Source organism: Lygodium microphyllum, chromosome 13, assembly GCF_053477565.2.
Source record: "Lygodium microphyllum isolate KBCC chromosome 13, Lygodium_microphyllum_v1.1.10, whole genome shotgun sequence".
In the NCBI taxonomy this organism is placed as follows: domain Eukaryota; kingdom Viridiplantae; phylum Streptophyta; class Polypodiopsida; order Schizaeales; family Lygodiaceae; genus Lygodium; species Lygodium microphyllum.
This window is the reverse complement of record NC_141147.1, coordinates 115,630,522-115,657,704: the sequence shown is the minus strand read 5'-3', so window position 1 is coordinate 115,657,704 and position 27,183 is coordinate 115,630,522. Positions and strand designations below refer to the sequence as shown.

At 44.7% G+C, this 27,183-nt stretch overlaps 1 protein-coding gene across 1 annotated transcript; it reads right to left on the bottom strand.

Annotated features, from left to right (window-relative positions):
- Nucleotides 1-8,039: 8,039 nt before the first annotated feature.
- On the bottom strand, nucleotides 8,040-26,871 carry LOC148027094 (vacuolar-sorting receptor 1-like). The gene is made up of 12 exons (XM_087691626.1): nucleotides 26,008-26,871; nucleotides 25,207-25,899; nucleotides 25,016-25,104; nucleotides 10,863-10,932; nucleotides 10,686-10,769; nucleotides 10,526-10,602; nucleotides 10,350-10,431; nucleotides 9,813-9,895; nucleotides 9,670-9,736; nucleotides 9,436-9,564; nucleotides 8,770-8,873; nucleotides 8,040-8,681 (listed from the first exon to the last, which is right to left on the bottom strand). Exons 1-12 carry the CDS (start codon nucleotides 26,288-26,290, stop codon nucleotides 8,586-8,588), a joined length of 1,857 nt encoding a protein of 618 aa, XP_087547752.1. The 5' UTR covers nucleotides 26,291-26,871; the 3' UTR covers nucleotides 8,040-8,585.
- Nucleotides 26,872-27,183: the final 312 nt, after the last annotated feature.

The following is a 27,183-nucleotide window of genomic DNA, read 5'->3' as shown; positions in this document are numbered from 1 at the left end:
ACATGAGACAGTCGCATACAACAGTGAGTCACTGGCTGCGTGGGCACTGGCACTGGCTCCTCTCTCCACAGAGTCTGCAGATGGTGAAGGTAATGATACTGACTGAGGAGGAGCACTGAGTATAAATAGACTGAAAAAGTGGGGAGCAATAATGCCGGTCGGACAGCATTAATGTTGGCCGACTGGTGCATAAAAATGCTCCACTGGCATAAAATGCCACACCAAAAAATACCTAAAATACCTAATAAAAATGCCCAGCCCAGATCAAGCTCAGACTCACATATGAGCTGACAAATACTTTGCTAACACCTCTCTCAGAGCATGGGTGATCTAATACAATACAATAGTACAAGGAAAAGGGATCAGAAACTATACAACATAGAACCACCAAGTAGAACCATGGATATCCAAGCAGTGGGTGATCAAGCCACCACCAAGGTGCCTCGAAGAGAACTTGATGTCGATGTCGATCGTACCAAACACCGAAAAATAGAGAAGATCATAGAATGTCTCTGTGTCCATCATCAATGTCTCGCAGTAGCATACAAGACCATCCTGTCAAAAATGCCCCTGAACATAGGTGACCATGGATTCCCCGCCTTTGGCCAGACCGCCAAAGTGTCCCCTCATGTGAGCTCCAGACGAAAGCCTTCCGCTCTCTGTTAGATAACCAGCTCATCATGAACCTGGATGTCAATCCCAACTCTAGGATTTGATTCTGCCCGATGTGTCAGGGACGTCCCTCTCTGGAACCTGTGCACCTGTATAAAAGTATAGATGAGGTGCGGCTGCCCCATCTGAACACCCGCTCACACTCCCTCTCTAGCACAAGAGAGTCGTGAGGGATGACCTCATCACCACCACTAGAAAGCAGCCGAGAAAGGGGCCACCAAGCCCTTCCCGCGATCCGAAGAAGAGGATCCCTTCTGCGCCTTGGACTTCACCTTGGTCGGAGGATCGGAGTCAGAGTCTGATGAAGGAGAGGACTCATCGGTAGAGTCAATAGCCCGCTTCGTCTTCTACTCCTTCCTGGAAGCCGCTAACGTCTTGCAGTCCTTCCGCAAATGTCCCTTCTTGCCACAGTGATAACATTGGGCCTTCGACTTCTTCTTTCCGTCACCCCTCTCTGAAGCTACATAAGTCTCGCCTCCATAATGTGCCAGAAGCCGCCCCTGTAATCTCAAGGATGTCTCATGCTCAAGAAGCATCGAGGTCATATGTGTAAAACTGACAGGAGTCGAGGATGTCTGCGCCCGCAAAGCATTGGCCACTCCATCAAACTCCGGGGGGAGCTTGTAGAGGACCATCCCGACGAGATGCGCCTCAGGAAGATTGCATGTGCCGAAGTTGGTCCTGTACCTGCGTAACACGAAGAAGAAAAGACTGAATAGTATCTTTCGGCTCAAACTTCATCTACTGGAGCTGGCCATAAAGTGTGACTGTCTGCATGGTGGAAGGTGCCTCGTACATCTGTTGTAACTTCTGCCATACATCAGGAGATGTCCCACAGGAGGTAACTGACGGTAAGACCGCTTTAGAAATACACCGAAGCAACGCCGAGTAAGCACATGCATCGTCTGAGTCCCATGTGAGCACCGCTTCCTCATGGTTGTCCTCATCAAAGTCTTCAGGAAGAGGAAAAGGACGGAGAGGTCAAGCGATAGCTCCACAGACGATGTACCATAACCACTTCTGCACAAACCAAGCTTTCATGACAGCACTCCATGTGAGATAATCAAGTCCATGTAACTTATCATCAGTGGAAGTGCATGGAGGAGCCATATGGAGAGGATAAGAAGAGTAGAGAAGAGATGGAATTGAGAGAGAAAACACAGCCAAAACACAAGCACAGACTGCAGAAAATGAGAGTTCACATGCAATAGAACCCAAAATCTGATCAATAGAAGACAAAATCTGCTTGCAGAAAGTCAAAAACTGCCAAAAACAGCAAAAACGGCCCCAGCCACGAGAGACGCTGAATCAGCAAAAACGCAAGTTGTAAACTGCAAAAAAATAGGTAGAAAACTGTCGCAAGCAACTGCAGATGAAAAACGCAGGCAGAAGAGGGTGCGTAGTCAACAGGTGATGGTAAGATTGCAAAAAACGCAGGCTAAAAACAGCCCCAAAACAGGTCGCCTGGCTACGACAGCAGTCGCCTGATCAGTAGGGGTACAAAACAGTCCTGAAATGAGCAAGAAAACACAGCAGAAACACACATCCTGAAAACTGATACCATGTCAGAAGTGGAGTAGCGGTGGAAGCATAAACATGTGCTGAAATAAACTGCTGAAACACAAGACAAGAAGAGAAAAGAAAAGAACATGATACAGATGAGAACTCAAATGTATGCACGGAAAATGGAATCCATATATCTGAACACGAGACAGTCGCATACAACAGTGAGTCACTGGCTGCGTGGGCACTGGCACTGGCTCCTCTCTCCACAGAGTCTGCAAATGGTGAAGGTGATGATACTGACTGAGGAGGAGCACTGAGTATAAATAGACTGAAAAAGTGGGAAGCAATAATGCTGGTCAGACAGCATTAATGCTGGCCAACTGGTGCATAAAAATGCTCCACTGGCATAAAATGCCACACCAAAAAATACCTAAAATACCTAATAAAAATACCCAGCCCAGATCAAGCTCAGACTCACACATGAGCTAACAAATACTCTGCTAACAGGAAGGCCATCTCAGATCCACTGCATTTTTCCCATTGCGCCCAAAGAAGCTTGAAAATGCCATGTTGCCTTAGTAGAGTACAAAGATGAACACGTCTAGACTTAAGTTGTATTTTATGAGGGGAATGATGAATGGGTTCACAGATGCATTGATTTCAGTAAGACGTCTAGACCCCAGTATGCTTCTAATAATGCCTTGGAATCTAAGCTTTGTGATGGCTACAATATGCACAATTTGCATAGCAAGAGGTTGAATTGGTCCATACAACTCGCAGTGATTCATGAGAAAATATTATAATAAAATAAAGGCATGTACATTGAAGGATGCATTGTAGTCTAGCATTGGGAAGATTATAGGTTTTGGTGATACAAGAATCTTCCTTAATCTTTCAGTCCCAAAGTACATGACAAGACGCTGCTGGAAAAATCTTCCTACTGATGCATACATTAACTCGGATGTTTTGTACAGAGTGGAAGGTGTAAAAATTCAGACCATTATTATTATTCATAAGTGGAGACTACTTAAGGGAGTAGAGGGAATGCACTTTCTTGAATTATAAAGGATTTTCCCCAGAGTGTTTCTTTTTGGAGCCCACCAACTTTGCTATATAGAGAATTTGCTCACCAGTGATTGTTCTTACCTTAGTGTGTCCATCCTCGGCGACATATATTTCATAAGGTGTGATGGCCACCTTTTCAACCACACCCAACCTTCGAGCTAGCAACAGTTGAAGGTAGTATCCATACTTCGCACCTCTACAAAACTCCACACCATTCATGCATAGTTGTCCTCCTTTGATGTGGATTAGGCTAGAGAGAGAGAGAGATTTGATGATTTGGAGACGAGGACCTCCCGGAAGGGCCTTCACTTTGTTTGCAAAACACTCACTACAATTATGAGAACCTAGCAATTGATGGCAACATGATTTTTTCCATTGTGAGAGAATGGAATTTCTAAGGTTGACACCTTTTACCCGCATACATGCCGTCATCCGATAGGCATACTTCCTTTCTTGGGCTTCCTTAGAAGACCATTGTAGGAGTCGTGGACTTTGACCAGCTTCAAAAAGAGTTGGCGAAGGCGTTGGAGAAGAGCCACTTAGAGCACTTGTTGTAGAGGATGCACCACCATGTGTTGTATCGTCCCACATAAGGAGGTAGAGAATTGTGGATGAGAATGTCCTCAGTGGGGGCACCAATTTATGACGAAGGAAATTCGGTATGGCAGCCTCTATATTATACCAAACTTCCTTCTGCCACAAAATGAATGAAGTAAGGGCACCACCTAGTCATGGAAGAGCGGACTAGGATGCTATGCAAGAGGGAGAGGAGCTTGTGAGGGAAAAGAGAGAAAAACTGAGAGAGAGAGAGAGAGAGAACTACAAAAGATAGATGAATCAATAAAACTTAAGAGGGCACAAGAAATGGAGAACCCTCAAGACATAACCAATATACACAATATGGACACTAAAAGCATGGGCTTATTACACTATAGAGCGTTCATGAGCTATAGTAAGAGAATGAATTGCATAAGCTCATAAGAGAGAATGGAAAAGGCTCAATAGGGCTGAAGAAGGCCTCTTGGCTCTCTCTCTTCTTGCAAATTACAAAGGAGAATGCCTCTTTATATAGGCCTTGAGGGTGTTTAAGAAGGAGGTTAAGATAGAATAGGAATTAACACCACCAAAGCTGCATTAAGGCGGTTCCACCAATGTGAAAGCTTCATCTAGATGTTTTGTTGATCAATTTGTACTTAATCAAGCTCCATCATAGGTGAGTTGTCTCCATTCTCCCCCCCATAGCTTAAGTCCAAGAGCTCTTCTATAAAAAAATATAGAAAATCTTCATAAAATAATATCATATCTAACAACAATAGAGAGAGAGTAGTGAGAATTCATACATCACTACTACAATTAAGGATGATTTGAGGGTGATTTAGGAGGAAAATTCTAATGGTTTATTAGCTTGAGAGAGAGGAGAAGAGAGGGAAAAGGGTTGGAAGTCTAATGAATGATGTTTTATGGAAGTGTTAAGTGTGGGGAAGAAAGTGTCAGTGTGTATAAAATTGGGAGGTGGTCTCCACCGTAGTTGGAAAAAGTTGGCATCCACCATTTTGGCCATATCTCCCGACTTGTGGCTCCAAAAAATTATAAAAAAATACTAGCAAAAACTTCAGCTCACACACTACAACTTTCGTGTTGAAAAGTTTTTTTAAATCGGAGTGAAAGTATTTTTTAAAAATCTTACAAAATCATGTGTCTGATTTTTCTTCCACTAATGCTTCCAAGAAGAATCCCATTTGGTTGAATTATCATAAGGCTCCAAAGTCATGACATTATGAGCTTCACATGCCTTTTGGATGGCTCCAAATTCATTTCATATCTTTTCTTTTCACATTATACATTTTTCCTTTACCTTCCTCCATTAATCTTTACTCTTCACCCCTCCCCCCCCGCCCCCCCCTTGGTAAATCGGTCCATGAAATATTTCCATCCAATGATTTCTTGGATTTCCCAAGAGATTGTTCCCACCCTCTTCTTTATTTCAAAGCTCCAAATGTGCAAAAAATCAACAAAGTGTTGGACATATTTTTTTTTTGTGATTTTCTCGGATCATGACCCTTGAAACATGGCTATCTTTTTATACTTGATATATGGATCAAGGAAATATAAATATTTGGTGATGCCCTACTTCTTGTAAGATAGGTGCTTGTTGTTTAATAGAGCAAGGACACTACTTTAAAGCAATTATATGGAAGGGTAAAGTGACTTTTGAACAAATTTGAAAAATAGTCCATAAAACACGACCGTACATAAAATGACAAGATGCATCCTGTGGCATGGTAAAATATTTCTTCAATGGTAGCTTTATAGAATGTTTCTAATCATAGCTAGATGTATTTTTTTCCATCTTGTATGGCTCGAGCATAGGCAAGGTGTCAATATACTTGTTCATGAGTGGATAGGCATCATTGAGATAGTGGAACTAGAGAATATGATGGCATTTGTAATAGATGGTGAGCCAATGAATTATTATTGCTTGAATTATTGTAGCTTGAATTATTGTTGAGGGTCTTTATCGCCACATTATGATTGGCTTTGCATAGCGCATCATTTAAATAATCTCCTAACAGATACCTACAAGCTTTCATAGATACAAGCAACTATTGTCAAAGCTTGTGAAATAACCCTCGTGTTCAATCATCAATTTGTTTGCTATGGCTCCTCAACAAGGTACAAATGGACTCTCATCGAGTACTCTTAATATTGGCAAGGTCTACTAGGCAATGGATACAATGATTATGAACCTACAAGAGCTAGTGCCAAATGAGGATTAGTACGATCAAATCCACAAATTGTGTGACACCATGGGATACTTGTGCATCTCATTTGCATGTAGTTGCATGCATGTCAAACCTTTAGTTTCAAGGAGGTCGATTTGAGAATGGTAGAAAGGCCAATGATGGTTGGATGGATGATACCGAATGTTGACATGAGACGCTTAGTGAGGGACTAACTTGAAACCTATAAGGATTTTCCATGGCTCTTGAGGATTTTGGATCAAGTGACCGAAGCTTTTAATAGTTGACAATCCACATTTTGGGCCAAGTTGTTAGCTTCTCTTTTTGGAAAATTTGTAGAGCTCTCACAATCACATTGTCTCCATAAAGAGTAAGAATTCATGTGCCAAAAACCGATCATCTTAACCTCACCAATGTATATGCTTGGCAAGTGGGAGACTGCAAAGGTTGACCCTTCACTCCATCTAAGATGGAGTAGAAGCATAAAAGAGGGCATCCAAACAAGCCTAGGGCCGCAATTGAGGAGGCAAAAGTGGAGGGCAACAATGAAATGGGAGATAAAGATGCTATCATCATCTTGGAGGAGCCCATCAAACCTTGAGCACATAGGATTGTTTTGATAGCTACAAGTCTTGACTTTATATTTGCATTTCCGATTGGCCTTGCCACTTGAACCTTCGCTCTTTCATGATGATATGTCATGTACTTTTAACTTTCAAACATTCATAAATGGCGCTCAATTTATTTACCCATCAAGACTTTTTTTAGTTGTGTACTTATTTTGCAACATCACATGGTCTTAGCATACCAAGCACTGTGCATTATGTTTCTAGTGATGCAGCATGTTTAGCATGTGCATTTACAGAGCCTCCGAAATACTTAGGAGTGTTTATTGCGCTGTCATGAGAAAATCTTAATTTAATATATTTTTATTTCATGTTCTTGGAATGGATTATGGGACCACCTATCCCTGTTGCATTCCTCATTCCACGTTCCATAGGGTTATGGCTTTTATGTCCAAATCCTATATTTAATAACCATCATAGAGATGTGAGGTGGGGGGTGGTTATTAGACTTGCATAAGTCAGTATCATTAAGGATTGAAAGCACAATCTAATGAAAGTTGACACATTATCTAAAATTCCGGTGAAGGGTATTGCAATTGCTTCTTTGCAAGCGAGCCTTCTTATTATCTAGCCTTAGAATGGTGAGCAAAACCACCTTGCCTATTTTGGGCTACCTAGGCACTTGGACACACTACAATCAGCAAAAGATTCCAATGAGAATCTGAAACCCCAAACTTGTGATTCATTGCCATAACTGCATGGCCAATCACATCTTCCAAGCACACACTGCCAAGGTGCAGCTAGGACAATTCTTTTGTGAATCTTCCATTGGAAGCCAAACCCAAAATGCTCAATGGAAGATCTCACCTGTAGGCACTAGGTTTACCATGTTGACTTTTGCACTTCCTAATCAATCTACAGTGCACTAGGGAACTTTCAGATCCGCTTGACAAGCAAGGTGACGAGGCCAGAAAAGCTGAATACCACTACACCAAAATTTAGGCTACTCTACTGGCAACACTAGTGAAAGAGATGGGAATATCGCCGTGGTTAATAGGACTGTCACAGCCCAGCCCAGTCCAGCACACCAGACTCCCCACCCCGTCAAAAGGTGGCAGCAGGTGAGGTGACTTCATATGGTTATCCTCCTCATCCAACTCTGTCATATCCACAAGGTGAATTGCCTGACTCGCCTGCAACCAAATCTTGGAATGTATGAACATTGGAAGTGTCTTAGTGGCAATCACCAGAATGAAGGGCAACTGTCCAGGGCCAAACATGCCACGTGCACACTAACATAGATTCTAATATCTAAATCCAAGAGAATACATAAGCCACAACTAGGGTGCAAGATACATCAATCCAATAGTATCAACAAATCGAAGCACCAATAATACCAAACTCTAAACACCATAGAAACTGAAGGAGGTATATCAATGAATCATACACTGCTAATATCATACTAGACTCTAGATTCAGAGGAGAAAATATAATTCATCAATATATCAGCCACCCATAAACAGATAGATTTAATTTTACATATTCACCAGACACATTTTCTGCTAATGCAGTAGGCATTATAGCTATAAAAATGCAATCTTATCATGCAAGCTCTCCAGATTGTCCATATAGAGCCCATCCAAAAAGGATATCCCACTCATGCACCCTACATAAAAACCTAATGCATGGAACTGTACAACATGTTGTGAACTTAAGAGGCTTTCTGGAGTAGACCACAGCTCCAGATGACAAAACCATAACATGCCTCATTAATTTAAATACCCCAATGATCAATTATCACACACAGAAACCTACAACTCGGGGGGAAAAGAAGGCAAGCCTTTAATGGCAGAAGTCTGTTGGCAATATTTGACTAAAGAACTGGGGAGCAGACCATAAAAGTGGGTTGTCTCAGTAGCAAGGGTTCTGGAGTATCCAAAACCATAGAAGTACACCAGGACTCAGCCCCTATCTTCAAGGTTGCATGATTATCGAATCCTTCCATGCTGTGTGCTACGCAGTACCCAATGGCTTTTTACACACCCTCTCGTAGAGGTTGGTGTACATCGTTTTGGTTGTCAAGTGGCATATATTGAGCCATAATGGCACGAATTTCTGAATCCATGTATCTCTGCAGTGGATTAACCAGAATAAAGCTTAGTTTGATGCAATTATTTCCAGTAATACTCTCTTCACAAAGGTAAGGTGGTACTACTTACCCTGATTCGATACTTGTAGATGGCATAACCTGCCATGCAAATTCCAGCCACACCTGCCAGAGCAAGCATTGCCACCACCCAGCTGACCCTTGTTGTACCTTTGCCTGTCACCATGGAAAAAGAGATGAGGTCCAACCCAAAGAGCACAAATCTGATTCAATTAAATTCAACCTCTTCAAAATATGACAGTGCAGTGGACCATTTTCATGCCATGGATACAACCTGTAGTTGTGGAAAACCACACTCATGGTGCAATAGACAAGACATTGGGCGAGTTTAGCAGTTCTAATGCTAATCACACACAGGATGGGTTGAGTTTGCACAGACAGGATTGATCCTGTATCATTATTGAAGCTACAGGGATTTACTCAAGTTGAACCATTTTCATGCCATAAGCAACAGGTAAAATGGAGTAAAAACTGTGTAGATGAGAGATTTTAATACCAATAGCAAGGTAGAAATTGATTGTGCAACATTAACAAAGACACAGACACCGTACAAATTACTATGAAGAAGGCAGAGCAGGGAAAGAGTGAACACAACAACAGCTACCGCCAAGCTTTGTTGAAGGTTTTTGCAGTAGAACCAGAGGTCATTGACCAGTACAGCTACAGCCCTCAGAATATTTCAAGACAAAATATCTGACAAAATTATTGAATGACATACCAATGCATGTATCTTGCTCTTTGATATAAAGGAGGCCAGATTTGCACGTGCAATCATAACCGCCCCACTTATTTTTGCAGCTGCAATCTGGACATTGACAAGCAGTCTTCTCTTTGCATTCATCAACATCTACAAAATGAGAAGAGCTAGATTAGTTCTCATAGCATAGACAGTTAATAAATAGCAAAATAAAACAGAAACCTAACCATCAGTGAGAATATCACAGAGAGATACCTCCACAATAGTTTTTACCATCTCCACGAAATCCAGCTGGACAATCGCAGCCTTTTAAATGGGAAGCCTGCAGTGAATTTAATGAGTAACATGGACCCATTCCCTTTTTTTTTTGTGTCAGATGTTTCACAGTGCAATCATACCTGGCAAGCTGAGAAAGTCTGCCCATCTCTAGTCTCTGCCCAACAGCCTCCATTGTTCACTTTGCATCTCCCTGGGCCTACAGCTGTTGCAGAAAATAAAATCAGAGTCAGTAAGAACTACTTATACTCAACATCTGAGCTTAAATTCAATCTACTTCTATCTGTACATCACGCATTTCTTTCCATTCACCAATGGCCAAGGCCTCTAACATAATACCAACTTTTGGGCACAAATGAAAGCACGAGATTCATTTGCAAATAATGGACACTTTCAAATGATAGCTAAGCCAAGCAGAACCTACAATGAATGGCCCCTGAATGACTGCCCAATCAGTATAATGATGTTCAGATGGGAGTTTCGCTTTTATATGAAGCACTAAAATTCCAACTAATTTCATGAAGATGAATAACTGATTATAAAGTAACAAAAAGAATCCTGCAGGAGTGTGAGCAAGAATATTAAATGTCAAGTTACAAATCATCATACAAACTCTTGTAAAGCAGTCCAGAAAAAGAGCAGTAAGAAAGAGGCTAAACCTTCACAATATGTGTACCCGTCACCCTGGAATTGAACACCTTGAACAACAGGACATTCACAGGCACGCCCTCTAAAGGTATCCTGCAAGTGAAGAGAGAAGAAACTTTACAGTTACAGACATAGACATGTTAAGAGTTCCATTGAAAAAACAGTTGCATTGACAATTAAAAGTCACCTTGCACGCAGTCAAATTGGCTGCCTTGTCTTGCCAGCATCCACCATTATTAGTTAAGCATTCATTGGTTTGTATGTCTGTTGAAAATCACAGTTTATTTTATTACCAAGCACCAGTTCAAGACTCCCAAAGATAGCTTAACTTTCAAAAAGGGTTGTACCTTCACTCAAACACACTAAAGGCTCAGTGCCCTCCTTGAAACCAGCACAAATTGCTTTTAAGACTGCTCCCTTGTCAAGTTTACCTGCCAGATGCACAAAAACACACCCACACATCAACCACCAGACAAACATCTTAGCTACTAAAGCATTGAACACTGCCCATCTGCATGGCTGACCTCGATATTGTCTGTTGTTGATGATCAGTGTGGGTAAAATTGTCACATCACCACGGGAACCTTGCCCAACCTGGGTGTCAGTAAATGACTTCCTAATCATTCCCAATCTTGACTGAAGTTTAATATCTTCCAAAAACCCAACATATATGACAAACACTTAAAATACAATATCAGTATGACATAATTGAAAAGTATTTAAAAATAAAGCATAAATAATAATTTGGCAGCAGGGGTTATGCACAAGTTCATTGCAGGGGACGCAAAGTATCAACTTATGAGATGGAAACCTTATAGAACAGCCCACTCCTGCATGTCCTATCATAAGACGCCAGTAGATGGTGCACAAACAATTTGGCTGAGAAGAGGGTGATGCCAATAAATATAAATCATACAGGTGGACCGTTGCTCAGTCCAAAGTTCTATACTGCTCACAACACACCACTGCAACATGTGCTCCTCCACTACATTTTGAATGGCCTCATCTACCTCCATCCCTAACCACAAGCTGACATCTCGGGAGACAAAAGCCATACTTTGCCATCCTTACACTGGCAGGCCATGAAGGTTTCAACCTCTAGAGGAAGGGGAAAGTTTGCACAAACCTACAAGCAGCAACATTCAGTTTGTCCAAGTGCCTCACCTGAAAGACCCGTGAAACGGCTTGAGCGCACGGTAGGTTGTGCCTTAGCACCTATTAAGCACTCAAATGTCACTGCCATGGCTGCCAAGCTCTCTCTACATCAAATCCTTTTGAAGTAGTCAACATAGTCGCATTGTTAAGTGCATTCACAATGCTTTCTATTGAAGAAAGGGTGGAGATAGTGTCAGAGTGCAGCGATGCGGAAGCGTGGGACCAAGACTGAGAGAGAGAGTGAACACAGAGAGAAGAGAGAGAGAGAAAGAGACAATGGAAGATGAAGATCTGCTGTATAAGGTGTGCTGTATACAAAGATATGCAGATATATACACGGGCGCAGTGCGCGGGACTGCGTGTCTCCACCTCGACGATGCAACCTGCTGTTCACCTCGAAGTACGCTGCAGTCTGCACGAATCTCCAGCCTGAAATCTGCAAATAGAAGTGTGAAACAATGTGCAGAACGTCGGCTATAAATAGCCAAAAAGAATGCGATCAAAAATGGCAGGTTGGCCGACTGGTACAGTCCAACCAGACTGCCACAGGGCTGCCTGCTCCGCCAGGGACTGATCGCTAACACCCCCTCTCAGAGCCTGGACGGGGCAAAAGCCTAAGGGATCGGGCATGTCTCCGAAGTAGAGCCTGGGGAAGCGCCTTCGTAAACAAATCTGCAAGATTGTCCTCCGTCTTGCAATACTCCACAGCTATGGTCTCATCTAGAAGCTTCTCCCTGATGAAGTGGTACTGGATCTCTATGTGCTTCGTCCGAGCATGGAAAACAAGATTCTGTGCCAAGGCAATGCAACTCTCATTGTCGCATCACAAAAAAATAGGACGAGTCTGGGGGCATCCAAGCTCCTCCAACAATCTCCGAAGCCACACAGCCTCACATGTGGTGGAAGACACGGCCCGATACTCCGCCTCAGTAGACGAAAGAGCTACCGTGGGCTGCTTCTTGCTACTCCATGAGATAACACCTGCACCCAAGGTAAAACAGTAGCCTGTAGTAGACCGCCCGTGGTCCACATCGCCAGCCCAATCCGAGTCGCTCCAACCTGCAAGTACAAGATCTGAACCACCTGTGCCTGCTGGATAATGAATCCCTATGTCAGAGGTCCCCCTCAAATACCAAAGTATCCTCTGGGCAGCCTGCCAATGCACTGTTTGAGGTTCACTCATGAACCCCGCCAAGGGACCAACAGCAAAACAAAGATCAACACGAGTGTTGAGGAGCCAAATCAATGATCCAATCAACTGACGGTAGTGGGAAGCATCCGCCAAGGGAGAATTTGAATGTGAAGTGGCCTTCCAGTTCGGATCCATAGGAGTAGAAATGGTCCGACAATCCTCCATCGCAAAAGAAACCAAGAGCTCCTGTACATATCTCTACTGAGAGATGAAAATCCCCCTCTGAGACTGATAAATCTCATGGCCCAAGAAGAAGTGGAGTAGACCCAAGTCCGTCATCTCGAACGCCTGATGTAAAGCTGCCTTCGTCTCTTTGACCTTCTGTGCATGATCACCTGTGACAATCAAATCATCAGCATACAACACAAAAAGCACACAACCAGCCTCAGAAGTGTATACATAAAGCTGCAGATTGGCCTTGAAACGCCGATATCCCAACTGTGACTAAAGGAACGAGTCAATCTTCTCGTTCCATGCACGCGGAGCCTGCTTGAGGCCATACAAGGCCTTCTTTAACCTGTAGACTTGCCCATCTGACGATCCAAAGCCAGGAGGCTGCTCTACAGAGATCTCCTCCTTCAAATCACCGTTGAGGAAGGCTGACTTCACATCCAACTCGTAGACAGGCCATCTCCTATGGCCAGCCAAGGCAAGAACAGCTCGAATAGTCGCCATACGAGCAGTGGGGGCAAAAGTATCATGACAGTCAATCCCTAGGCACTGTGCAAAACCTTTAGCAACAAGGCGAGCCTTGTGCTTGTCCAAAGAACCATCGCTAAGGTACTTGGTCTTGAAGACCCATTTGACGCCAATCACCTTCTTATGTGAGGGGCGAGGCACGAGAGACCAAGTGCCATTCCTCTCAATAGCCTCCAACTCGGCTTCCATAGCTTTCTTCCATGGTGAGGACTATAAAGTCTCCTTCACGAAGGTGGGCTCTCGATCCTGCATAACACAGGTCATCAAACAATAGTTAGAGCAAACAAGCTCCGTAGAATGTGCCTAGTACCTCCGTGACCGCCACGGACCATCCTGCGGTCCCCACTCCTCAGTGACCCCCTCGATCCCTGAATCTCGGAGTGTATCACAGGCCCAACGAGGAGGAGGCCGGACCGCTCCTCCTCGCTCTCCATCAGCTGAAGACTCTGGGATATCCACCGGTGGAAACTCCTCGGGGGTGGCCAGTGGAACAGTAGACTCTGTATCGGAAACAGAATCAGAATCAAAAGGCGCTAGCTCCAAAGGAACTGTCTCGAGAGCCCAACTCTCCCCTAGATCTCCAAGAACGGGATGCTCCTCACCCACTGCTATGGCCAAAACCTCCACGAACCACACATCTCGATTGGTGTACACATCCCGCTTTACGGGATCATACAAACGATAGCCTTGGAACTGAGAGCTGTAGCCAACGAACACCTGTCTTCAGGAAGCCGCTTCAAATTTATCACGATGAGTCTTGGGAATGTGAATAGGCATCACACCCAAAAACCCTAAAATAAGAAACATCGGGCTTAGTCCCAAAGTAAGCCTCGAAAGGTGTCATCCCATCAACAGCCGAAGTGGGGGATCGGTTGAGGATGTGAACTGCAATAGCCACAGCCTCGGCCCACAAAAACTGAGGTGTCTGTCGGTGCTCCATCATGGTGCGCGCCATCTCGATCACACTGTGGTTCTTCCGTTCAAGAATGCCATTTTCTTGAGGAGTGTTGGTATTAGCAAACTCCTGGTGAATACCTTTATCTGCACAAAAACGAGCAAACTCATTAGAAACAAATTCACCACCCTTGTCGGATCGCAAGGTCTTCAATCGCCGGCCCGATCGGTTCTCCTCAAAGAGAAGCCAATCCTTGAAGTGGGAGAAAGCCTCCGACTTCAACGCCAAGAAGTAGCCCCAAGTCATCCTGCTGTAGTCATCTATGATCAACATGAAGTACGAGCTCCCTTTCAAGGACTCATTCCACATAGGGCCACAAAGATCCGTAGATACAAGCTCCATCGGGGAAGTAGACCACCGCGAAGCTTTGGTGGGAATCACATCCCTATGCTGCTTCCCACGAATGCAAGAGACGCATGGCTGCTGGCTCACCACTATGTCCGGCAACCCTCGAACAAGCTGTCCACGTGACGCCCTCCGAAGATAATCATAGTTGAGGTGACCAAACCGAGCATGCCATAGCTCTGACTGTGTCTGAGAGGTAAGAAGAAGAGTAGGGAGAGCGGTAGAAGATGTCAATTTGTAGATGCCGTTCTCCTCATATCCTGATGAGAGAACTTTTCGGGATCCACAATCAAGGACTCGTACCGAATCACTGTCAAACTCCACCAAAAGTCCAAGTGAACAAATCTTATGAACTGAAAGTAGATGATACCCTAAACCTGGCACATGCAACACCTCTGAGGTATGGGTACCACCACGTCCATCTGGAATAAGCTGCATCTCACCCCGTCTTGCAATAGACACCGAAGAGCTATCTCCGAAGAGAATCTGCCCACACGAAGGTCGCGACTGGGCAACACCAACTGATGAAGGAGTCATGTGCCGAGAGGCACCATTGTCTACAATCCACTCTCGAGCCTGGGGAGCTGTCATCGTAGCATCAGAAGCCTTCGGTGTAGAGTCCTCAATGACTGCTAGATGAAGAAACGCAGCTGATGAGGGTGCAGCTACCGCTCCAGAATCCTTGGAGTCCTTCTTGTTGGTGTCCTTCTTGTCTTTGTCGGGTCAATCCTTCTTCCAATGGCCAGTCTTACCACAAATATGACATGTGGATTCTTTGTCATTGTCCTTCTTTGACTTGTTGTCCTCCTTATTCTTTTGGTTCTTTCCCTTCTTCTGAGAGGCTTGACCTGTCAAAGCTTCCGATTTGGAAGCATGTTGTCCCTTCAGTTGTTCCTCTTGGTCCAAGACCATAGGAACCAGCTCTTCCCACCGAAAAGTAGACTCACGCCACGAAGCAATAAGGGCGGAGTAGAAAGCACCGAATCGTGGCGGCAACTGGGACAAGAGTGTGATCGCCATGTCTTCGGAGGAAATCGGCTTCCCCGCATTCTGAACCTGCATCTGAAGCTGTCTAAGCTTGTTGATGTGCTTCCGCAACGAAGAAGGCTTGTTCACGGACAAGGTCCGCATCTGCACCTCCAAAGAAACCCTCTTCATAAGGGTCATCCGGTTATACATCTAGTCAAGCTCCAGCCATATCTCCCGAGCCACCATCAAGTGCTCGATGTGGGCTATCACGGCTGTAGTACAAGACAAAAAAAGAAAAGAACAAATCCGGGAATTCAGTTTGTGCCAGTGAGACTGGGCCTTGGCCAACTCCGCACGAGCATCGGAAGAGAGTTTGGACTCATCTCTCACCGAGGGTCGGTCGATCTCCTCCTGTACAAGCTCCGCCAAATCATAAGACTCAAGGATGGCCAACATCATCACGCGCCAAATGCGGTAATTGTCGCCATCGAGCTTTTGATCTGAGGGAAGAGCCAGTAACACGGGCACCTTCCGATCCATGATCGTCTGGAACTCCAAGTCAATCTCTGTAGACATCTTCACCTGTAATGCCTGCAAAAACGCAAAAGCAGTCCCCTCTGACTAAGAAAATGCAACCTACTAGGGCTCTTTCTTTTGCGTCCCGAACTTGCTTCACCCGCCGGAGGCGATGAAAAAGTAAAACCTGCACTTGAAAGCTGAAAACACAGCCTTCCTTCTCTTCAAACAACAGTAAACAGTAGCAAATTCACCAACTGGACTCCTTTCCCGCGCGCCCAGACTGCTTCAACCTTGTTCCGATGCGCAGTCCTCCCGCTCGCCCTCGAACGCTGGAAACACAGCCTTGTGTTGCGATGGAATCTCCTCTTCAGGCGGGTTCTTCACTCAATCAGCCCTTCTTCACTGCTCTGATACCATGTCAGAGTGCAGCAATGCGAAAGCGTGGGACCAAGACTGAGAGAGAGAGTGAACACAGAGAGGGGAGAGAGAGAGAGAGAGAGAGAGAGACAATGGAAGATGATGATCTGCTGTATAAGGTGTGCTGTATACAAAGATATGCACATATATACACAGGCACAGTGCGTGGGACTGCGTGTCTCCACCTCGACGATGCAACCTGCTGTTCACCTCGAAGTACGCTGCAGTCTACACGAATCTCCAGCCTGAAATCTGCAAATAGAAGTGTGGAACAATGTGCAGAACGTCGGCTATAAATAGCCAAAAAGAATGCGATCAAAAAAGGCAGTCGGCTGCATTTAAATGCAGCTGACTGGTACAGTCCGACTGGACTGCCACATGGCTGGCCGACTGGTACAGTCCAACCAGACTGCCACGTGGCTGCCTGCTCCGCCAGGGACTGATCACTAACAGATAGAGCTAACACGATACACTCCACACTAACGAAGAAGGCATCAGGAGAGGAGTGAATGCAGTAACAGGAGAGGGTGGTGAGTGCTTGTTACAATGCAAGGACACACACATGGGAAGTTGGTAGGGGTGCCACTTGGGGAAAGAGGGAGCACAAGTAGGAAGGAGGGAGAAAGATGAGGTTGGCTACAGTAATGAGGGGTGCATCAAAGTCTAAAACACCGCACATTGTCTAGAGCCATCCGGACATAGAATCTCCTGCAACAATCTATACAGCAAAGGAGATCTTGTGGAGGTCTACTAGTACCATCTTGACTTTGGGATACCCACTCCTATCACCACTTGTGTGAAAGAGGAGAGTAGCATGGTGGCGAAGAAGTGCTCAATGTCCTTTGCCAAAGAACATCACCCTGAAGCTAAGCCAATGAAGAGAAACATTGTCCTACATTTTTTTGGTCATCAAGATTGTGTCAAGTCAATAGACAAGAATAAGCCACAATCCTCCTGCTTACCATCCTTCAGACTCTCTTATTGCTCAAGTCCACTGTGACAAGGGTTTCTTGAAGGCTAAGTGCCATGCAAACAGTTGCAAAATACACAGACTACATAGCTTGATCCTTCATAGTCAAGTGAATTGCTGAACAAGATGTTATAATTGCTTCTTATACCTTGCATAAAGTACACAATTTAATGAGTGATCATTTCACAAGTGCCCAAGCCCTAATTTGCGGGTGGCCTCTTATTATCTGGCCAATTATCAGCTGACCTACTTATGGTGGGTCTCCTCTTTTTTTGTCTATAAAAGGAGGGAATGGAGACATAATCACTTAGTCTTATACGTGTGGATTGTTCATCTAGATAGCAAGAGTCTCGAGTGTGTGAGCTAGCGCTTGACCATGTATTTTTTTACTGTTATAGTGGATCCCTATTCTTGTTGCAAGGCTTATGTGAGGATGCTTGTGTTGATCTAAAATATGCATTACGTGCTGATTAGCCTCTTAAACAGCCCCAAAACACACTAAAAATGCTCTTTTAGAGTAAAACCCTAAAACAGGGAGCAGTTCGAGAGAGTTCAGTGGAAACCCTAAAACAAGGAGCGGGTCTAGAGAGTTTAGTGGAAACCCTAATTTTTGGGGCACCCTTCCACATCTATAAATAGGCAGGCTGCCCCCATCCAGCCATCATCCTTGTTTGCAGGTTACACCAGCCCACACACCCTCTGCTGCTGTTGGCACCCAGTTTCCAGCCTGCAACCCGCCTCCATCTGCTGTCCAGCCATCATCGATTGCAGCCACATTATCTTCAGCCTGTCCATTGCTGTAGGCAACAGCTCTCGGCTGCTGGTGACTGCTCTAGACTGTCCTAGACTGCTGTTCAGCCTGCCGTCCATCATCTCCAAGGTCAGCCAGCTTGCGTTTTCAGCATTGCAAGCCCTGACACTCTCAGACACGTTTCAGCCTGCTGTTTACAGCAGAATATGCACAGTTTCCAACCTCCGATCAGTGGTACACTGCTGCGTTTTGGTGACCAGTCTGCTGCCATTCACTATTCAGCACTCCTACACTCCGACTGGTGGTCACTGACTTGGGATCTGTCTTCGGTGGACGTCATACTCCGACATTGCTCTACCCTTGAGCACACTGTACACTCTTACAGTCATTTACAGCATTCTTCACTTCAGAGTTGTGTTCTCTCTCTCCCTTCTTCTGTTTGTGTTTGAGTTTTGAGTTTTGCGTTTAGGGTTTGAGTTTTGCATTTAGGGTTTGAGTTCTGCCCTCTGTGTCTATGTCTGTCTCTTTGTGTTTCTATCGTGGTCGTAAACTCTGTGTCCTCAGTGAAAACCCTAGCAATTTCCTTCACATGGTATCAGAGCCGATGCTCTTGTAAAGAGTATCCTGCAGATATTGTGGAGAGCTAGTCTTTGTGCGAGGCACACAATGCGACTCGTAACCGAATCACAATGTCCCAAACACCTTCTTCTCAAGTTCCTATGATGTCTTATCAGGCTTCTCCATCATTGGAGGCCCTAAGACGGCATTATGGACTCGGGGAGGAGGACGACACTCCACCTTCACCAGATTTCACTAACATGACAGAGGAGAACTTTGAGGAGTACTATCGCAACAAGTACAGTGATCTTTACACCCCTCCTACCAGTTTTGCTACCACATCCGGACCGGTTGGTGAGGTTGGCCACCTCTTCGCCAATCATGGAGGACATACGACATTCGGAACGTCTGACGATCCATCTACATCATCTCAACTAGGTCCAATGCCAGGTTTGTACAATTCTTTTGTGTTTTATGAATCAAAACCCTTGCCTGTTTCTTCTTTTGAAGTGTAGGATCCAGATGGCTTTGCATATGCGAACTTCAATAGAGGGGGCTCACGAAGCAGACCAAATTCAGGTACATCTACAGCTTCTGTTTCATTTGAGCATATCACACACACTTGTCACTTTCCTCCCATCCCACCCTCTTCTATATCACACCTCTCATATTTTCAAAACCTTGGATTACACTCCACATCTACGTCACACACCCTAGGGGTTGGATCTTCCATCTCCGCTCCTAGCACCTTTTGCTTCTCCACCCCATTCTCTACCTCATTGCACCATGGTACTTCGTTAGGGGGAATGCCACCCTTTAACACAATGCCTCTCACTTTTCAGCACATGAGCACACCCATAACTCCTGGGACGACTGTGATGGGCATCCCCCTCACTATCCCCAACTTCACATCTCCCATGACCACTCATACGCAGGGGTTTTAATCCTCAGCTTATGGTGCATCTTCACACTCTCCTTGGGTTACACGTATGCAAGGATTGCCATCTTCTGCTCACCGTGTTCCCGTCCCACCTCCTTGGGTTCCTCATGTGGCTACCATGCCCACGCCTAGTCAACCCATCCCTACCTATGGATCCACCTTGCACACTACACGCATGCCTAGTCAGCACTCTGGGCCCATTCCCAAGTGTACTCCACTCCCCCATCCTACCACACTACACTTTTTCACACTATCCATCTCCGAGCACTACCACTCCTGTTGCAACGGCCAAGAATGCCTTCACGGATAAGACACATTTTAACGGGTCAAATTTCACCATTTGGTCTAATTTCATGCAACAAGTGCTTGAGTCTCAGGGTCTTTGGGGCCTTGTCATTGGTCTAGAGCCTATATCGGACCCTCGCCTAGCTCACCCTGATTACATTCGTCAATGGAGAGCCCGCGATGCCACAGCTAATGTTGGGCTACCGCAAGGATTGCTTCCTGAGATTCACTCTCAGTTGCAGCACTTCCCGCTCGCATCAGAGCGTTGGAGTCACCTTCTCGACCGCTATGCGGCTCGTGATCGTACTCGGCTCATCAATCTTGACTTTGAGCTTCAAGAGTTCTCTATTAAGGAAGGGGATGATCTAAAAGTCAAGCTGGCTGAATGTAGGCGGTTACTTGCCAAGTTCGCCACTACTGGCTCTCCAAAGGTAGATGACGATCACGTTTCATTCTTCTTGAATAAGTTGCCCAACAAGTACTTCAATTTCATTCAACACATCATCTCCCAACCTAGATCGCCAACCTTCTACGAGTTTGAGTGCCAGTTCTTGCATTACGCGAGGCTGTATGATCGAGTCCACAAAAAATCCTCATCACAGCCTTATTTAGAGCAAAGGGGGTTGGTTACCTCTTCTTCGGGAGGGACAACCACTAGTGGCGAGAACTCGCTAGATGCAAAGGCAAGCCAATCAAAGGGTCACTCCTCTTCCTCAGATGGAACCAAAGAATCTAGACCTATTTGGCAACAACTCCCTAAGAAAAACCGGTTTTGCACACATTACCAACGAGCAGGCCATGTGGACAAGGAGTGTCGCTCCAAGGCCCAAGGTCTTCCACCTAAAAAGCCTCAGTAGACCGCTGCAACTCCACAGTCCAATGGGGCTATGCCCTCCGCTCCTACTTCATCTGCTCCTTCAACACCTGTTGTTGTTGTTGTTGTTGTTGTTGGACATGTGGCTCGAGTAAAACCTCAGTGGCCCATCTCTTTCACTACCCCTGAGGGATTGGATGATTGGTCTGCATGTTCCGATCCCGTTGCACTTCATGCATCCATCTCACCTTCCTCTCCACCTTGTCCAGCGTTTCCTTGGCAGAGCCCTGCTACTAGACATACGCGATGGTAACCACCTTCTTCGACTCGCATGCCTCTAGGTCCTTTCGAAAACCCTAGGTCAGTCTAGCATTCATTTTTCGCAATCTTAGAGTCAGGCCCATAGAATTCATTTTCCTTAGTTTTTTCATTTTTTTGTCTTCCGCTGCATTTACTCACACACATACACATTCATTGCATTTATTTTCAGTTAGATTGTCTTTCTATTCTGTTTTGCTTTGGAGCATCTCACCACTAACCTCTGTGTTTGCAAATTCTCATCTCTTTTACAAGGTTTTGTCTTTCAGTGTAGGGCTAACTTGCAAATTGCTTTGGTCCTCCCTAGGCTAGAGACATGGGGATGCGCACCATTCCTTTTATGGTTTCATCATCCTAGGAGTGCTTGCTCTTCTTCCAGCATGGCGATTTTCCCTCCTACGGCGGATCGTGCAACATCTCTCTCGATGCTATCATGGCGATAACTTCTACCTTGCTCTTCTAGCAAAGTGCTTCATCCACTTCATCTTCTTTCATTCCTTATGGTTCTCAGCACCATATGAAGACCGACATCAAGTTTCTCTTCCTTCCTCGGCATCTACATCCAGGTTGAGAGGGGGTTCCTACCCTTCTTGGTATTCTACAAGCTTCAGCACTTTGTCTTCATCATCGGCTTCTTCCCCCTATTGCACCTTACCCTTTGCATTGCATGAGTACATCATCTTTGTACTAGGGCACTTGGACAAGAAAACACTTTCCCCACGAGAGACATTGTCCAAGTGGCACCTGCAGCATGAGCATTCTTCAGCATGTAGCATACTTTGCATCTCATTGTGTAGAGCACCACTTGCGCGGATCCTAAGCTGTTTTCACCAGCAGCTGTTATTACCACACCACCGTCCTTCTTCATCACATGGATACCTCATCACCTATTTTTCCTCATCATCGACACCCTCAGTGGATGGGTTAGCTTGTGCTGTTTTATGATGTGTTGGATATACCCTCTCTACTCTCGTCTTCTAGGTCACTTTTACTCAATCGGTCGCATCCCATCAAATTTACTTCACTTATTCAAAATAAAAAAAATCCATGTAGTTTCATCCCCCTTTGTAGAGCTTGGTAGGCCATTGGGCAGCCGACATGCACCCTTTGTCCGATGCCTTGCCCTCTCTAGGATGACTACTTAAATTCCCTTGGTAAGATAACCATCACCTCTGTAGTCTTGGTAGACCACTGGGCAGCCAACATGCAGTCTGATGCCTTGGCTGCTTTGGAGTGGGACGCCTTGGGGTACATAAACATCACAATGGCTAGCCAACCTTTCAGCTCAATTTTGGACCTGAGAGAGGATGTTAAGCTAAAATACACATTACTTGTTGATTAGCCTCTTAAACATCCCAAAACACACTAAAAAAGCTCTTTTAGAGTAAAATCCTAAAACGGGGAGCGGTTCGAGAGAGAGAAGTGGAAACCCTAAAACGAGCGGTTCGAGAGAGTTTAGTGGAAACCCTAGTTTTTGGGGCACCCTTCCACATCTATAAATAGACGGGCTGCCCCCATTCAAACATTATAGTTGTTTGCAGGTTGCACAAGCCCACGCACCCTCTGCTGCTGTTGGCGCCCAGTTTCCAGCCTGCAACCCTCCTCCATCTACTGTCCAACCATCATCGACTATAGCCACATTATCTTCAGCCTATCCATTGCTGTAGACAACAGCTCTCAACTGCTGGCGACTGCTCCAGACTGTCCCAGACTGCTGTTCAGCCTGCTATCCATCATCTCCAAGGTCAGCCAGCCTGCGTTTTCAGCATTGCAAGCCCTAACACTCTCAAACACGTTTCAGCCTGCTGTTTACAGCAGACTCTACACGGTTTCCAGCCTCCGATCGGTGGTACACTACTGCGTTTACCAGTTTCCAGCTTCCAGATTGCTGCATTTTGGTGACCAGCCTGCTGCCATTCACTATTCAGCACTCCTACACTCCGACTGGTGGTCACAGACTTGGGATCCATCTTCAGTGGACGTCACACTCCGACATTGCTCTGCCCTTGAGCACATTGTACACTCTTACATACATTTACAGCATTCTTCACTGCAAAGTTGTATTCTCTCTCTCCCTTCTTTTGTTTGTGTTTGAGTTTTGAGTTTTGCATTTAGGGTTTGAGTTCTGCCCTCTGTCTGTGTCTGTGTCCATCTCTTTGTGTTTCTATCGTGGTCTTACACTCTGTGTCCTCAGTGCAAACCCTAGTAGTTTCCTTCACAGCTTGTTAATATTGTCATTGATGCTTCATATGTCAATGAAGATCAAATAACATGAGGTTGCCACATTCTATTCTCAAGCTCACATATTTTGCCAGCTTCAAACCTTGGATTCATGTGTCCAACACCAAGTTCACGCTGAGCCATGCAATATGATATGTTCACATGGTCTTCCATGAGGGAACCCGAAGCCTCAAGGGTATGATTATACTCTAGTGCGAGAATCTTGCTGTCACGACAAGCTATCAATGACGCTATGCAGCTATTGGAGGTGCACAATGGCTCACTTCATTACTTCAACTTCAAATAGGAATTATTGCACTTGACATTTGTCACGCATTTGCATCATAAAATTCCACACGATCAAGAGCTGCCTCTTTTTTATTGTCCCTTACACTAGGGAGTGGTCAACAATGTGTTTTGCCTTGGGCTTCACCAAAAAAAATGGATTGATGCAAATGTGCCTTGATTATGGAGCTCTAGACAAGATGGTTACAAACATAGATACTTGCTGCCTCAAGAAGACAAGCTATTTCAATTGTTATGCAAGATATGCACTTTACAAAGATAGACTTTAGATTCAAATACCACCAAGTAAGGGTTTCAAAACAGAATGTTTGAAAGACCACTTTACGAAGAAGAGGTGCGCATTATGAGTAATTAGCATTGCCCCCTCAAGTCAACCAACATTAAGCTACACAATTGCATTAACATGTTTTTGCATACCTTGTGAGGAAGAGGAGTGTCCAATATGGATCATAATTCCCTTTCCAAACATTTTCAATCCTTATGTGGCAACCATTTGTGCTTTCTTTCCTTTTCTGATTGGATGTTAAAGCAAGGTGCAACAGACTTGCTTTGCCTTTGTCTTGAGGCAGATTTATGGTGGAACTAGGCACTTTAGGTCAGGGTGAGGATTCACAGCTGCAAATGTTAGGCAGGCACCTCTTGTTGCAAAATAGCTGTAGGATATGGCAGCACTCCTATGTAGTATCAGAAATTGTTCCCAAAGCTGCCTAAGGTTGATCTAGCCTTTCTAATCAATATGCAGGAACTAGTACAATCAGTCCGGTTCTACAGTGTTACAATTCAATTTCCTTAATACATAGAAATTCATCCGTATGCAGTCTCCTCAGTTCCAGGTCAACTGAAAGAAATAACCTCACACTACTCAGCCATACCAAGAGCTGAAAGTGATTCTGCACAACAATGAAAGTCATGCAATCACAACTAATATAATTCACCCACTGCCATTGAGTATCTCTCTGAGCTTACAATAGCAAAGAATCCTTAGTAATCATTGAAGCTTCAGTGACAATTCTTCCATTGACAACCCATAGAGAATCCTTCAAAAAGTTTAAACTGTTTATGAACTTCATTATAATGTACCAGTATCCTGTTTCACAGAAAAATGAGTTCTACTTTTGGACAACAATCTTGATTAGATGATTCTGCATAGTCCTTTGTTTGTAATATGAAGTAACACCTTGTTACCTAACAACTGAAATAATACAAATCGGTTCATTTGATTAATTAAATGTTTGTCACAGCTGGGTGATTCCACAGCACATACCTGAGCATCTTGTTCAGCTTTCAGAAAAGCATTTTCAGAATCACTATCTGGATTTCCCATGCAATCACGCACCTTCTGAACTGAAATAGCTGTTCAGAAGCAGCAGAATGTTAAATTTTACCACCTGAGAAAGTCCGGTAATGCATAGTATTATACTTTATTAAGTTTAGGAAAAGGTGAGTACTGCTGACCTAGAGACTCTATCACCTTCTCTGCACACTCCTTATTGTACTTCTTTTCCTTCATTGGACATCTGATGTGGAAGTCAGAAACGTAATCCCACCATAACCAAGGTCTTTTGGAGTCATTTGCAACTTTATAAACACAAAGCTGTCTCAAATTCTCCACCACAACATCCTTTCCCTCATAACCTTTAGAGAAATCCTGCTCCGGATCAGGAGCACAATACCTTCCATGGTTGATGCATTGAGATTTGCATTGCTTGCTTGTGACAAAAGCGTCAGGACAATACCATGTGATGAAATGTGGGGTGAAAGTTGTATACCCACCCTTTTCAAGAAGCTGTGCAGCACCTTTAAAGTTCTTCACAAATTCAACTTGAGCATCACATTTGGGCCCACACTCATCATTGCTGCTTGTCCAGAATTCATATTCCACACTCTCATCAGGATGAGGCAATGATTCTGACCAATCCAATTTCACAGTCACAGTGACTTTCTTGGCTAGCTCTGCCTTCAGTTTGTCACCAAATGTCTTTTCAATTAAGGCAGATGGAATAGTGATATTTCGCAGATATTCAGCCGCCCCTGCATCCTCTTCAGGGGAGTCCATTGTGATTAAAGGTTCAACACGATCATCTGCCACCAAAACACAAGCTGCACCAGCATTCTGAGCATGCCATACCTTCAATGCAAAGTAGCAACCTGAGAAAATCAATCATGTGAGAAAGAGAAGCGCACCATAAAGCATGCAAATGCTACACCAATAGAAACAAGTAATACCACAAACTAGACAGTAAAAAGTCATATTACCTCCCCGGTCCACTAAAGCCACAGTAGGATTCGCCTTTGCAGAAGTACGCTTAAAAGATGTGTCAAAAGGTTTGCAGCCATCAGCGCCTTTCTCAGGAAGCTTCACATCGAGAATCATGGAACCGCCATAATCTGGAGCGCCAAAATTTCCGATGGCACTATCGTGTTTTTCACTCATAGAGCCAGGGGCAAGAACGGAGATGCTATTCTTCTCTACAACGAACTTACCAAAGGCAGCATGGCATGACGCCAAGAAAATCAGAAGCAGAAAAAAAATTTCCATTCCTGTGGAGATATCAATAAGTTGTACTGAGAAGCGATGGAAACAAGCGTCGGTTGTGCCGTGGCCACAATGCGCCGGTTGTACTGCTACGCAATGAGCACAAGCGCCGCCTCTCCGTTAGGGCGACAAGTAATCTGGTGTCTAGGCGCAAGCAGCAGAAAATGTAAAACCCTGCCAAAACTAGTGCCTTTCCTGCCAGAAACTCTCTCACACTCTTTGTTATATGTTGCGTCTAGACGCGAAGCATCAACTAAGAAGCTCAAGGAACTGGTTGCATGCAGTTTGCTTAGAAACTCGAACGCGAGGACCGAGAGGCGTCACAAAGCCTCCAACTATCACTGCGAGAAGAAGGTCAAAGCCAGGCTATGGCGTCGGCTGATAGTGCTGCATGTGGAAGATGAACTGCAGAATTATTTGATGACGGCGATGAAGGAGGAGACCGACACCATGCGAAGGATGAAATGTGCTTTTCTTGTCACAAAACAACAACACCGGAGGCGAGAGACGCGTGAGGTCGGAAAACAACGAAGCGATGTCCTGCAAGCAAGATCGTACTGAAGTCTCTGACCCTGGCCCTCTTCTTTGCCTTTTCCTCCTGCTTTCTGCCCACGCAATGGAACACGTGCGGACGCATGCCCCCATTGTTCATTAAAATGTCCAAAATCCTGTCCTGATATATATCTTCTATATACATATATATCATTGCCCCCATAATAAGGCTAGGTTCAGACATGGGGCGGAAGTTGATGGTTGGGGTATGCGTTTCCAGGTGGAAAATATTCAAAAGTATCCTTATCGCTGGCCTTCAGTTCACATGACATAGGCGGAATAGATTTTTTTTAATGTTCCACCGCCCTTGTGTTCACACGACGGCGACGGAAGATTCAAGATTT

Coding starts and splice junctions, on each gene's coding strand:
- LOC148027094 (XM_087691626.1), bottom strand. CDS start 26,290: ATGGAAATTTTTTTTCTGCTTCTGATTTTCTTGGCGTCATGCCATGCT. Junction 25,105..25,206: donor GAAGGTGATAGAGTCTCTAG/GTCAGCAGTACT, acceptor GCTTCTGAACAG/CTATTTCAGTTCAGAAGGTG. Junction 10,603..10,685: donor TTTAGTGTGTTTGAGTGAAG/GTACAACCCTTT, acceptor GATTTTCAACAG/ACATACAAACCAATGAATGC.